Here is a 15,264-nt window from a genome sequence, read left to right on the forward strand (position 1 = left end):
ATACATACATTCCTCAAGACTACCTGCAGCCTTTCCTCACATTTTAACAGAAGGGTTTTACTTTGCAGGTACCATTTACTTTGCAGGTACCAATTGCAAGTGTTGTATAGCCATTCTGTTGACCATCCCTTATTTACACAACTCATCTCTCAATGGAAATATGCTCTCAGACTGAAAAACGGAACATTTGTTTCATTTTGACATGCTTTTCAGAATCCCACCAGTATGCCCATACCATACCAGTTCCAGAATAGGTTCTGACAATCCCGCTTTTCTTGTATGTTTTGTGTACCCCCCCCCCCGAATGCAGGTACTGTAGTTTTTTGGCATTTCTCCCATCATAATTGCCGAGATTTTTAAAAATATACCCATTTTTTGCTGAACTTTTTTTTTCAAATGTAAGAACAGTTTTGGGTGCGATATTTTAAAATCAACAAAGTCTTTTCAAGAGCCTGAATAAGATATGGCTTTCTGGGGCAAGACATATTTTGTCCCATTGCCATTCTTGGAAAGCATGGAACACAGGGTAGGGAAATAACATTTCATCTAAGTTTGTTGCTTGGTATAGCACTTATCCTTGACCTATGGAGTCAACTTGCCAGAAAGGTAGCCAACATTTCATCTAAGTTTGCTGGTTGTTATGGCACTTATTATTGACCTAGGGAGACAACTTGCCAGAAACACTAATAGTACGTATATTTCTACAATCTCAAAATTCACTACCTGTTGAAAACTTAAGTAATGCAATGTTTTAAAGAAGGCATATGCTTTCACCACTTTTCTCTTGTTGACTCTCAACATGAATCATCTTTTGTGGTTGCTATTGATTACTGTGAATCAGCTGAGGCCGGAACTATAATATTATGCATAATTCCCAAATGCCATCCAATTTGTCCTAAAATTTAAACCAGAACTGTGTAGATTTGTGTTTTCGGGTGATAATGCCATAGCCACCTGGGGAATTCCTTGAATTGTCATCCAAAAGCACGTATCTGCACATCCCTTGGGTCCTAAATACAACACTATGCACTACATTATTGCAAAAGTCAGTGGTTTTGTTGGTAACTAAGCCATAACTTCATTTCTAAGAATATCTAAATATTTCTTTTGCTTGCTTCTCTTTATGAGAACAAAACCAATCTGATGTCAAGTCAAAGAGGTGTCTAATATCTGACAAAGTCAACACATTGTACAATCAGGTATATACATGAAAATAATTGCAATTAACTGGTTTAGCAAGCAAAACATCCTCTTAAATACTTTATGCAGATAAACATTCTACCTGCTCACTTGAGACATTAGCTGTGGGTATTCATTGCTCTCACTGTCTTATCTTCTTTGAATGAAAGAACTCAACACACCTTAAAATGCTTATTACTTTATCTGCATCACACCTTGCATGTCTCTCCAAGCAAATCCCTCCTTGCCCTTATGACAGCATGTCTATCACAGGCGTGTGGGTGGTAATTAGAATTCGAAAGAGCCTCTAACCAAGTTTGAAAGCTGTTGGGGTTTTTTGTACTCCCCAGCAGGTGCCTTAAGAGGCAAACTTTCTCCCAAGCACAGCCCAGAGTGTCATTTGCTAATTCAAAGTCATGAGTACAAAAGGACCTGCATTAAGCACAGCCAGTCATGTTACTCCCACAGACACTTATTTGGTATGAATACCAAAACTTGTAATACCCAATGTATGGTATGGCAAGAAATAGGCAGCCTTTAGGGCCAGAGTTTCTTTCTAAGCTTTCTTTGATGTCTTCATTTCTAGAAAAGAATTCAAGGATGTATTTTTCACTTTTCACTTTTTGTCCCCAGATCTTGGAAAGGTATGGAATGTGAAGACATGGGGAAGAGTGAGGAAAGACAAAGAATTACCATGAACAATAAATAAGTTTGTCCATACCTATATTTCATGCCAGTCTGTTTTGCAGTGGACTCTTTTAAAGAAATATGGTGTTGAGGAGTAAAGGTTCCCAAACTGCGAGCAATAATTGCCACTGTCCGGAATCTGGCCCGGGCTGCATTAACTGCATTGGAGCCGCTGGTATTCTGTTTGCTGATAAGTCTGTCTTCCCCATTCCGATTTTTGAGGTTATGCTCTGTGCATGCTATGGAGACTTGCATTTCTCTCCCACCAAGCCGTCCTTTGTAGGATAGTGAGAACTTCCTTTGGATGGAAGTCTAGAGGACTGCAGTAAGCCAAAGAGGTCGGTTTCTAGCGCTGCTCACAATGTCTTTCCAGGTGTGCTCCAACTCAAATACCTGGTTCTGAAGCAGGTCAGATGTGAGCAAGGCGATGCCTGCTATGTGAAGAGGCAAACAAAGTGTTGAACTTGCTACAGTTATAATCCTTAAAAGCAAACAATGTGCTTCCCAATAATTTTTAAAATGTATTTTTTTACCTTTGCAAAGAATTTTAGATGGAATCCTCCATTGGGTCAAATGTTTTCAGGAACCTTCAACGTGCATCTTCGTGGTAAAACCCACAGCAGTGGCTTCCACGCTGTCTTAACGCTGGTTTGCCTGTGGTTTCTGGATTCAAATCAATGCAGGCATGCTGCAAGATGCATCTGGAACACCCTCTGGACCATGAAATGCTGATCGTGCAAAGCTGAGAGAGCCCAAGAACCATCTAAATGCAGGGAAGTCTCAGAAGACCATGGATATCCATCCAGCCTTTTTGGTCACAGCTGCCACAAAACTCAATGCCTTGTCAAGATCCCCCAAGCGTTCCCCTCCGATGACAGCCCCAATGCCTGGCGGAGGTAAAGCAGAGGCTCTCTGCACTGATGAGAAACAGCGATGCAGCTGTTTCAGTTGAATGTGCAACGCTCTCTTTAAGAAGCTCACAGAAAGCGTGAGTGGGTGCCTGGCTTTCTTCCTTTGTGTGCAGTATAAAGGCAGGCGCTTTCAATGGATTCGGGCTGCCGGAATAACTGACAGCCCCGCTAAATAGCTTCGAAGAGCTCCTTCCAAGTGATTGAGCAAATGGATGTGGAAGCATGCCAATGTCTCGATATGTTGTGGGCGGGGAAGAGCCTTACTATTCGACTTTGTGCGGCTGAATTAACTCATTAATCCCATGCGTCTGGCATGCTAAGACCCTTCCTGAAACCCACATGTTGCCAGTAGCGCCAGGGTTAATCTCTGCTCAGCACTGAGGCGTTCACAGTTAAAATAGATACCCCGTGCATGTCCTCTGATTTAGATCACACAACTTGCTGCGAAACCAGATTATCCCCTGGGACTGGAACAAAGGTGGGGATTGGATGCTAATTCACATGGTTGTTGGGCACATAGGGGCTGCAGAGAAAACATTTGCAAACTTGGTATGCGCCAGCATTCTGTCACTCATGTGCAGCTGTCACTGCACGCACGGGGTTAAGTTCTTAGCATGCCATTACAAATGCTCCAGTTTCCTTCTTCTCTACAAAAAAACTAATGCCACTTTGCAGATGCTCTCAACTGCCAGAAAGTCGAACAAGTGAGTCCTTGATCAAATCAAGCCTGAACAATCTCTGGAGGCAAAAATGTCAAAACTGAGGTTGTCATACTTTGGGCACATCGTGTGTTGTCTATCTGGAAAAGACAATAATGCTAGGAGAAGTTGAAGAGGAAGACCAAATATGAGGTAGATTGACTCCCTAAAGGAAACAACAGGGTTGAGTTTACAAGAGATGAGCAAAGCTGTTGAGGATAGATTGTTCTGGAGCTTGCTCATATAGGGTTGCCATAGGGCAGAGGCAACTTGATGGTACCTAACAACAGCATCCAAGAAACATGAAAGGAGCTTGTGTTTTGAATTGTGGGATTATCTTCCTTCCTAACCAAAAAAGTGCCCATTCTGCAGTTCTCTATGAGTTCTCTAGGAACTCAGTTTCTCTCTTGCTTGAATTCATGTTTCATAAAATGGAGCCTGGAGCAAACCCAGCCCTCACTTCGTTTCCTCACTCAGAATTAAAAGCATAGGCAAGAAGAGAGATGCCCTTCATTCGTCAGAATTACAGATGCATTCCTCAAATGCAAAGGAACTGGGCATTTTTATCAAGCTGGGGGGGGGAGTTTTATCAAAGATTCTCTCGTTTTATCAAAGATTCTCTGGTTGCTTTGCCTATAACAGAGATTGTCGCTAGATCTCAAAGATGAGAGGAGGCTTTGCGCTGGAAATCAGTTTAGAACGCGCCTTCAACTGCTTTACTACACTGTATCAAAGATGTGAAACAACCAAACCCTTCTGAGAGCATTAGTGGTGCAGCACAGAATAGTAACGGGTTAAAAAAATGCCTGAGCAGTTGGTTTAACTGGCAAACCCACTCATATAATTGAAGGGGCTGTGAGAAAGCAAGGAATCGACTGAGTACGGATGGATGGGAGGAACAACTGGATCACAGATGGTAGTGCTGGCAAGTACGGAAAAGAACAGGAAGCTGATAGGTATTTTGGAGATCTGAGTGAATAATTGCCATAGAATAATATCTGCTTCTGAAGCCCGTTGCGCTAAATCTTCTTTTTAAATGTTACTGCTGGGATTAAGCTTCACAGTCATATTTTACTGGGAATTCAGATGCACAGAGGAACTTGTGTCTGCAGATCCTTTTATTCAGAAACGGATTGTTGTAGACTCTCTGAGGCATGAGATGACATATTAAACTGTAGGCGAAACCTGTGGAGAACAAAAACAACACTCCCTGCCAAATGGACGGATGCTGAAGAGGGCCTTCTAGCAGGATAAGATTCTGGCTGGACCATCTGGAATTCGCTTAATAAACTTCGAAGCAAAAGTGGAAGATCAAAGAATAATCAAGTAAAATGGAGCTACTTGGATACAGGACAAATTTTCTGTGACTCTGGAGAAATTGAATCAACTCAGCACTTAGGTGCATGCAATTTATGCTCCATCACATGTACAAAATGAGAACTAGCAAATGGCCATGATAATGCTATTAATGTAGACTGCTTCTGATAAAAAATAGTCTAATTATCTTAACATTTTAATTTGTTTTATTTTTGCCTATATTTCATCTGTCAATAATTTTAAATTGTGCAAGAGGAAAACAAGAAAGCAAGCAAGAGAGAGAGAGAATGAGATCAGAAACACAAAATTATAATGTAATAACAGCACACCTCTCAAACACAAATTTGTCTAGACAGTAAATATGGGCACCTTTATAACTGAGAGAAAGCAGTTGCCATCTTGATTTTGTGTAGACAATTGACATTAACAATGCTGTATAGCACAAGGAGCCTATGCAACTGCTTTCGTTTGCACATATGTGTCTTTTTAAAGTAACATGGAACAAAAAATGAGCCACAGACCTTATTTTTTAAAAATTATGTCTGCACCACAAATAAACTGTTCTAATCGCTCTTCATCAAACATGCCCTCAAACTATTCTCATGAAACAGCTCTTGGAGTATCTAATTCAAGCTCAGTAGAGCAAGAACATCTTAAAATAAACAAGGAGACGGCTGTGCACCCTTGATGACAAAACATCCACAGCTTTTTTGGGGGGTGAAGGGGAAATCACTCTGTGCTGACTAAAAGCAAGACGCCAACATTCCTGGTATTTATTTATTCATTTATGCCCATCTAGTTGCATGCCACAACTCTGGGCTGTTTACAGACATAAACATAACACATAAAATACCCAATCTACCACACATTAAGAAATAATCTGAAAAACAATCCCTGAGGATGATAGCAGCAAAAATGTTAAATAAAATAAAATAAATAAAAATTGAAAGATATGACAGTCATAGAAACTATAATGTGGGGAGAATATACTGACAGGTTTCTCTGAAAAATCTGTCTTTTTATTAACTTTCAAAATGCTAGGAGAGAAGGGGCCTGGGAACAGAGATGTGACATCAGATCTTCTCCAGGGTTGAGACTCAGTGTCGGAACTTCCAGGGAAATAACTTTTTTGTCTGTGGATTCTGGAATGCCTTCCCAATGGGCCACATTGTAAATAAAGCTTTCGGAAGATTATATCCATGAAATTTCAGTTCCTCACAGTTTTACATCCCCCCCATACTCTTAATCCCATTCAAATTTCATATCAGTTTGTGATTAAACTAAGTACTCCATACAAAACTGCTACGTATTTTCGCATATCCTCAACATACTGTATGCAGCTTTGCCAAACATGATGCTCTTTTATAGTTTTGCCAACATGGGCATTTATGTGTGTGTTCATCAGTGATATGTATGAATTTGTGTAGATGGTTTTTTTAATTGGAGAATTGGAAATGAAGTGCAAATCCCGAAGGATAACTTTAAATTGGTTTGTATACTAGTTTGGGTGTATTGCATAGGTTGGCAAATGCGCACATTTCTTCTTCATCTCTTCTTAGGCTCTTAATTCTATTTTCCAGCTCTGCAACTGCTATAATTATGCATATTTTGTTATGCAAGATATTGTGCTTATCACTTTGAAGACAGCCACACAGAGAGCCGAAAAAAGGACAGGAATCCATGGAAAAGTCAGATGCCACAGTCATTTGAAAAGTCACAGCACACGTAGCATGTTCATTTCCCCTTGAGATTGACCCCATCTTTCCCTAAACCAGCTGGTTGCATCTTGTTAGTTTGCTTGCTGGTGTGCCACAGCCACGGAATGAAGAACAGATGGAGTGAACATCCTTGAACTTCCAGTGCCAAAACTGAATAGCCACCATGATGTGAAATAGGGAGGCACAGTAAACATACATCTGTGGGGTGGAAGCTCTGTTTGTTTGGATTACTGCAATGGCAAACTATGAGTGGCAGTTTTGCCTTCTCTGACTCTGGTTCCATTTGACTTTGCTCCAAACTTGACCCCACAGTATCTTTTGATTCTAGTCCGATTTCTAGTTGTCCACCTACCTTCCACCTTGTTTCCCCTCTTCCTAACACCACCTTTCAAATACCCAATTCAATAACTGGAGTCTTGTGCAGATTGTTATTTTACCTCCAACCTCAAGAGGCAGTACTGATGTAAGCATGAAGGAAACACCCATCCTACTTAATAAGAGATTCTTCGGCTTCTCTCCAAGTCATATAAATGTTTCACCTTTTATGTCCTATTTAACAAGACATAGCTAAAGAAATAAACAATCAATTCTATGTGCGTGTTACTTGCCCTCTCTAAAGGAAGCCACATGCTTGGTTTAAAAGAGCTGATCAGGGCTGCGGAGGACAAGACATTTTGCAGATGGCTCATTCATCGGGTCGCTCTAAGTCAGGAGTTACTTGATGGCATGACCTGGCCTTTAATGCCACCATGAATCTACTTTTAGATACATCATGGAGACAATCAAACATATGTATTTTCAACTCAGTTTACCTTGCATTCAGACTTTGGAAACAGAAATAAGAACAAAGCTCTTTAAATAAGTGGTGCATGTTTAGAAAAGGGCACAGTTATGAACAAGTAATTGCATAGCAGGAAGGTTATGTTAAGGCCTAAAGTGCAACAGGATGTTTCTTGGCTTAGATCTACCTTTGTGGTTCAATAAAGTAGAAATTATAAAACAGATTTTATATTCTCTGCCACAGTACAGGTTTGAAAGCACTTCACAAAAAGAGTTCTATAATACTTACAATAGCCCTATAAGTTAGGTTTTTGTATTATCTTTGCCAAATTACAAATGGAGGGAGCTGTGTAACTAAAATCACAGAGTCACAGAAAAATTAAACTGGAAGGGGCCTACAAGGCCATCAGTCCAACCTCCTGCTCAATGGAATATCTTCCAGGTGATTATCTACGTTTTTCTTGAATGCCTCCAGTGTTGGAGCACTCGCCAACTTGCAAGGTAACTGGTTCCAGGGTCATACTGCTCTAACAGTTAGGAAGTTTTTCCTGATATTCAACTGAAATCTGGTTTTCTTTAACTTGACCCCATTGTTTTGTGTCCTGCACTATGGGATAATTGAGAACAGATCCTGCCCCTCCTCTGTATGACAGTCTTTCAAATATTGGAAAAGGGCTATCATATCACCCCTCAGACTTCTTTTCTCAAGGCTAAACGTGCCCAATTCTTTCAGCCTTTCCTCAAAAGGCATGGTTTCCAGCCCCCTGATCGTCCTTGTCGCCTTCCTCTGAACTTGTTCCAATTTGTTAGCATCCTTCTTGAAGTGTGGTGTCCAGAACTGGGCACAATACTCAAGGTGAGGCCTAGGATGTTTGTGGTACAGCACATTCTAAGAAGCTGTCGAGGTTTGTAATCACTTTCCTCCCAAGAAGCAGGTGTCTTTTAATTTCGTGGCTGCTGTCACCATCTGCAGTGATCATGGAGCCCAAGAAAGTAAACTCTGTCAATGCCTCCTTATCTTCCCCTTCTATTTGCCAGGAAGTGATGGGACCAGTGGCCAAAGAGGCTGCACACCCCAGGAAGTTATCTGATTTCTGCTATGTGTATGAAAGCATTGGTCCATGTGTGAACAAGGCTCTTGAAGGGCATCATGAAAAGAGGCAGCTTACAGTTTGTCTTCTTAATCACCCAGATCAATTTGATGTTCGCACAGCCCAGCTGTGTTTCAAAACTATGTGCCTCTTAGTGTGATAACAGCCCTTCTACCCAAAGGCACTGAATGTAACTTTTCAATGATGGAATAAAGACTGAAACAGAAGAAATGTTTCTGAATTCCCAAGAAATATTCAGGTGTTAAACTTTAAGCTCCTGAAATTATTCTTCTTGGGGTTGTATTGGCTCCATCTGACTACAGGGAAATGCATGCTGGCACAGCCTCAGAGGGAGGGCTAAGATCTAGCTGTGACTAAAGCCGCTCCTCTGTTGTAAAAGAGAGCTGCAAATGGCTTGAAGAGATTACATATCCTTTTGATTGTTTTCTCCCATTATATCTTGGAATGCTGCCCAGCATGTAGGGATGGTTAGCTTCACTTCATCCTCTAGTATTCAGAAGAATGGACTCTGAGAAGAACATCATGGATTGCTTACTGAGGGAAGATATAGGGGCTTTTGTTTTCTCCCTTCTGGGCCATCTCTTGGCCATCTTTATCTGAGAAGTAGTTCCACCATCATCCTAATCCAGCTGGATACCAAGAATACATGTGCATGGTCTTGTCCCAAATATCCAAGAAGTTTTTGACTTACTAGAATCTTACCTACATCATCCTGGCTCATGTGTCAATGCACCTATGTAAGCAATTTACACCTGCCAAATGCAGCTAGTAACCACAAGTAACTCATCTTTTTTAAAATCCAACTTTTGCATGGTTACCATTACTATTACCATGTTTCCCGGAAAATAAGACAGGGTCTTATATTAAATTTTGCTCCAAAAATGCATTAGGGCTTCTTTCCAGGGGATTTTTTCTCCCCCCCCCCTCATGTACAACAATCTACATTTATTCAAATACAGTCCTGTCATCTTCTTCTGCTTGCTGCACAATGGCAGAGGGCAGGGTTTCACTTAACTGGGGCTTTTTTTGGGGGGGGGGTAGGGCTTATATTACAAGTATCTTGAAAAATCATACTAGGGCTTATTTTCAGGTTAGGTCTTATTTGGGGGAAAACATGGTACTATTACTTATTACTATTATTACTATTTGTTTCTGTTCAACATAGCCCACAAGAAGCTGTCTAGATTTAGTTTCTAGGCTGGTCATGGGTATACAGTATCTGCTGCTCCAAGTAAGGCAGCCTTCTGCTGTTGTATCATGATCTCATTTACTCCTAAAGGAAATAAGTGGTTTGTCTCTTTGTTAACCAAGTTTGTGAACCTGGTCTTTTCCAAGCCTACTCTAGCACTCCAATCCCTATACCATACAGTACTACTGTGCCTGCTATGTTTTGTGAGTGTCTTAATGGGAGGGGTTGAGGGGGGGGCAGAGTGCACCACTGTCCTTCCATTTGCTCCAGGTTAGTGCTAGATGTGACCCCCTGTGTTGCTTTGACTAACTGAACTACAAAGACCCGTCCTCTTCTCATAGGTGCCCTTGGGGGTCTCTTCTGTTATGCTGTTTAAGGACACATAATTGGCAGTCCTAGCAGAGAAGCCAGTGTTTGATGTGACAGACAGACTGAAAAACTTTCAAATTACAATCGGCATAAAGTAGAGCAGGAAATGTTGACAAGTCGGCAGAGAAAAACTAATCGGCAGCTGTTGTGGTGCCCAGCTTTCAATGCAAGTTGAACTATAAAATGTTTCAAGAGGTTCTTGACTTGGTTTCGGCTCTGTTTTTGCTAGACTGATAAAACAAAGCCAATTTCAAGGGAAAAGCTAAAAAAAAGGTAGGCATCAATATAACATCTGTATTCCCCCCCCCCAGCTAAGATCCACTCCTGACTGAAAACACACTGTGAGCAGTGATCACAGAGAATTTAAGATCCTATACAAGCAGAGCCAGCCCTGCTGTTAGGCAGAGCAAGACAGCAGCCTCTGGTGGCTGATAGGGGAATGCCATGAAAGGGCAGCAAATGGTTAGTTAATTTGTTAATATTACATTTTTACTGAGAAGGATAAGGAGAGGCTCTGGATTGTTTGCCTCCTGTGTCAGAATAACTGGCCTGACCTTGAGGATTCTGCACATTGACTTGAGTGGGTGTGGGATGCTATTGCATGCTCTGCCCCTCCCAGTCAAATGTACAGGGCAGCCTTGTTTATAAGCTGTCTTAGGTGCAGGCAGGCCCCAAGGGGCTTCAGTGGAGCTTGTTTCTATGGTCGTGGATATAGTATTGCAGCCTAATCTCATTACTCAGTTGTTTTCTTAAATAGATTTTGCAGAGTTTAAATTTTCTAAATCCATGATGTGATGGTCTTACACTCAAGAGGTCTGCATCTCACTGCAGTAAGTATTCTTCTTATGAGAAGTCACACACTAATAAACCAAGCTATCAGAAGCAAGATTCTCTAAGACCCAATTCTATTATGAACTGTGCCCATATTTAGAATAGGGAACAAACTTGATTTTGTGCCATTACAAAGAGACAGCCCTAACATTACAGGGTCTAGACACAATGGAATATAGATATGGCTCACTGATGACACAGTTTGGATCGGGGGGGACCATCTACAATCGTTTCAGATAATCTATTCTTCCCCTTTAAGAGCTGCTGCACACCTTTCTGGCCCAGCAGTAGGGTGTGCATTCTTTTTGGCATGCTTCCTATTTAGCTGGGAGATAGCAGCCTCTCCCATTGTGGCTGCAGGATCTGAGGACGGACAGAGAAAGTGGAGGTAAAACAAGGGAAGGGAAGTAGAGAGAGAGAAAGGGAGAAAATGGCAGGGATGTTGGCAAGTCTTTGTGTCTGAGGAGATCAAGCATGTGTAATTGCTAGGACTGAACCAAAGTGCATGGCTTCCTGCTTTCAATTTCCTATCTACTTTTCTTTTCTCCATATTGTTAAGTGGCTTAAGAAGACAGTTTAGTCGCTTCATGATACGTATTGGGAAAATAAAAACTTTGTCCTTCCATGGTGGCGGGGGGGGGGGGGAGAGGGAGAAAGCAAAGTTTTTTAAAGCCTTTTAGAGTAGCACTGATATACTGTAGCTTTTAGAAAATAAAATAAAATTGAAATAAATTTCCAGGAGGGGGAGACAGGATGATATGATGATTGTCTTTGTTTTTTCTTTAAAAGGAGGCAGGTTAAATTGAGTCACTTGCCATGTGGCTGCAAGGATCGCCCCAAACTGCATGTCAGACCAGACCTCTATGCCACCTTAAGCTAGTTTATGTAGCTGGGTTCAGCCCACTCTATTTGAGCCCTCTAGCCAAGCCCTTACTCTAGGCCTCCAGGCAGGGAGATAAATCTCAAAGAAAACAGCAATCAAGGAGGAGAAAGGACCATCTTTTTGTACCAACAGGTACCAGGGCTTCCTGGCTGAGTGCAAAGGCGCTGTTATGCACGGTGGGCTTTCTTTCTTCGAAACTGTTGCTTGCTGCACTTCCATGCAGTGTCAAGGATCTGCTCCTGGTTTAAGGCTTCAGCCCTCAAATCTTTGGGAATGAAATACTGCTGACCAGGCAGTTCCCACTCTTCTCTATAGCAAGCACGTTGACTGATTGATTGATAAATATTTTAATATCAATTTGTAAAAATCTTGAAACTTTTTAGGAAGAGAGTCAATGAAACTAATTGCTAAAATCAATAAAACAATAAAAGCAATCAACAGAGTAACCAGGAACAAGAGAAAACATGAACATATAAAAAAATAATAATCAGGAAAGTGGCTGCATGTTCTTTTGTGGAAAAGAGAGTGAGATCCTATTAATATTGAAAGACTGACAGGGAATTAATCTGGAGTGCTGGAGTACGAACTTTTTGGCAGCCAGGTGTAGTTGCAAAATCCATTTTCATCAGCCATCTAACGATTCCCAAATCTAATGTATATTATTGATGTTGGCCACCTTGTGTGCTTCCTCAGAACTGGTAAGGCAGGGTATAAAATCCTTTACCAAGTACATAAATATTAATCAAACTGTCTTTCTCAAAATGTAGATAGTGCGAAGGGTATGAAGTTAATCTAAATAAAGCTGGTGCTTTGACAGTGAACAATGCAACTGATCAAAGGTTGATGTGTACCAGAAGTGAGATTCCCATCTATAGCGTGTCCCTTGGTTTGGAACTCTGACCTGATTTTGATATGATTTAGTATTTTTATCTGCCATTTCTTTCTGTGGACACAGAAAGCAGCTTGCAAGATGAAAAAACACCTGTGAAGTTGCAATAAATGGAGCCTTGAACAAGTCTTATTGAACTCAACAGAGAAGAAGGGCTCACTTCTCAGTAGAAGAACTCAAGGAGCATAAGGTCTCTGGTAAATCCTGCACCCACCCATGCATTTCGCCGTCTCCCAGTGCACCAATGTCCATGCAAATAAATGCCAAATCCTAATAAACACAAAGCATCTGAAACAATACATCTCACTTGATATCCTCATGTCAAAATAAAAGCTGGTAGAATTTCTGCAAGCAGGAGAGCCAAACCCACAAATTGCACTACATTGCTGCTGTTACCTGGCATCTTCATAAAGGCCTAATGAGGACTCACATAGAAGCACACAGCATACTGAAGGAGGCACAGCCTGGACCTACAACATCCCATACATAATTTGGAAAAGGTGCAAACACAGCTTTCTCCCACAGGAAGTCCATGCCTGGTTGCCTGAAGTGTTCTTCCTTTCAGCAGCAGAATATAAGTGGGAAAGGTCATTTTAATTGTCAACTGGGATTGAGAACACATTGCCAACCTTCTGCAAGTCATCCACTATTATTTTCACCTAAACTCTTCTTTCTTTGTGGACTACACTGGATTCCCTTTGTGTCTTATTTCCTGCAGTTCCCCTTTATCCTGTGTTTGTATGATTCAAAGTATTAATAAAGTAATAATTCTAATATGCAGCCAATTTTCACACAACGGCAATAATGATTGTCATGAGTCATGAAATAACTAAAGACCAGTCTTGTTTCAGAACAAATAGCTTCATAATTCTGCACTTTGTTGTTGTTTCGACTTATATATCACATACAGATACTGTATGTAACATAACATATTCCACATAATTACGCAAGCAGCAACTTTGCCCCCTTGTGAGCTGGGTGCTTTCTCGGAAAGCTGGAAGGATGAGTTGGCAAACTGGAAGGATGAGTTGGCAAACTGAATCAGTGGGATTGAACTCAGGACATGAGCAGAGACTTGAATGCAGTACTGCAGTTTAACCACTGCACCATGGAGCAATGGTTCAATTTCACATATTTCTTACATTTCTTGAGTTCTGCACAAGGGCTTAGCTGAACAGCAGCATAACCGAACAATGTGTCAACCTAGGCTGAAGATGATTTCACACAATTGTAACAACACTCGCTGTCAGCAAATTGTGGAATGGCTTGTACAGTATTTATATGCTGAAACACCTCTGTGTGTCACTGCTGGTTTTAAGAGGCAGATGGCAGAAGCCACCGAATACAAAAATTAAATTTTAATGCCAAGCAGATTGTCAATACACTTTGGACATTCAGATTTTAATTCCAGGAATTTATAAAAAAGGTAAGTTAGGAAATCAGTTTTTTAAGTGCAATTTGTTCCCTTATGTTATTACAAAATAAACTGACTCAGTTGCTCAATGACTACCAAAAATGCATTGTGTTCAAGTCTTTTTCCACCAAGAAGCTGTTTCTAGGCTATGATAATTTCACTCTGCAAAAATACTTATATATTGAAAGATACTTGGAATAAGTTTGGGATTTTAAGTGGCAATTGTTGCATCCGGTGGAGCCTGTCGCTTTACACTTGATGCATTCGCATAATGCTGTCTTGCAATCGTCGTCGTTTAGTCGTGTCCGACTTTTCATGACCCCATGGACCAGAGCACGCCCAGCCCTCCTATCTTCCACGGTCTTGCAATAGGTTCATCTAAACAAAGTGCAGAGCTTCACTCCATGATTTGCTTATCAGGTCTAGGATTGCTGGCTCAGAATGCCATTCTCTGAGATTTCAGGGTGAGAACCTGAAGCCAGTATGGGGCATTGATGTTACAGAGTCAGAGCAGGCAAGGCTGGGAGCTGCTTCTGGGTCATCGGATTCTGCAAACAGTCTGAATGCACTCCACTCCCTGACCTGCTGCAAATGCTGCTCAAATGCCTGTCCCTTTTTCCCCCAGTCCATTTCCCTTGCTTTTCCTCAGACCCTTCCCCTTGGTTGCACAGGTCCAACACACTCACAAACACGTTTATTCTGTGACCTCTGCTGCCAGATGGTAGGCAGTGGAGTTGAGTGCCCAAGCTTCAAGTCCACCTCTCTGGTTAAAATTAGAATTTCTCCTTTCCCAGCACCCAAGATTTGTCTGCCCACCTAGAGATAGAAGGAATTAGAATAATTTGAGTCTGCAGCTGGCACCTTGAGATTTTGCAACCATAAACCAGTCATGCCAATACAAGGGGGAACCCTTGTCTTCTAGTTCTCCTCCTAATAAACCATAGAAAACAGAGAAGAATGAAGTCCTGATTCTTTCTCTGCTTCACTGGAAAGGCAACTGTTTGGCACTTCCACAACACAGTAAACAGCGAAGACCTATGGCTTGCTTAGCCACTTCCACTGTGGGACTGATGAAACAGCATGGGCTAGCGCACGGGTCATAAACAACAAACTAGGTTTCCTGCATGAATTGTTATATCTGCTATCCGAGTTGTCTGAGTGAAGCAGTATTTCCCAAACTTTTTCAGGTCCTGAGCCCCTTTTATGATAGCCAAGTAGCGAGTGACTCCCCCCACTACATTTGCATTAAAAAGATCTTTTAATGAGATAAAGGAAACACATTACAAC

The 15,264-nt window shown here is 41.3% G+C and overlaps 1 protein-coding gene across 2 annotated transcripts in view; it reads right to left on the reverse strand.

Moving 5' to 3' along the window:
* The window catches only part of KCNAB1 (potassium voltage-gated channel subfamily A regulatory beta subunit 1), a 231,741-nt gene that overhangs the window by 174,648 nt on the left and 41,829 nt on the right, over nt 1-15,264 (reverse strand). Inside the window, exons 1-2 of one of the 2 annotated variants that reach the window (XM_072996107.2) lie at nt 2,400-3,198; nt 1,901-2,300 (exon numbers count right to left, since the gene is read on the reverse strand). The exons of the other annotated variant lie outside the window; for it this stretch is intronic. Of the exons in view, the coding sequence (XP_072852208.1) occupies nt 1,901-2,121 (221 nt within the window). The 5' untranslated portion in view covers nt 2,122-2,300; nt 2,400-3,198. Of the gene's footprint in view, nt 1-1,900; nt 2,301-2,399; nt 3,199-15,264 lie in introns of those variants that run through there. 2 annotated transcript variants of the gene reach the window in all.

Source organism: Pogona vitticeps, chromosome 3 (genome assembly GCF_051106095.1).
Source record: "Pogona vitticeps strain Pit_001003342236 chromosome 3, PviZW2.1, whole genome shotgun sequence".
In the NCBI taxonomy this organism is placed as follows: Eukaryota; Metazoa; Chordata; class Lepidosauria; order Squamata; family Agamidae; genus Pogona; species Pogona vitticeps.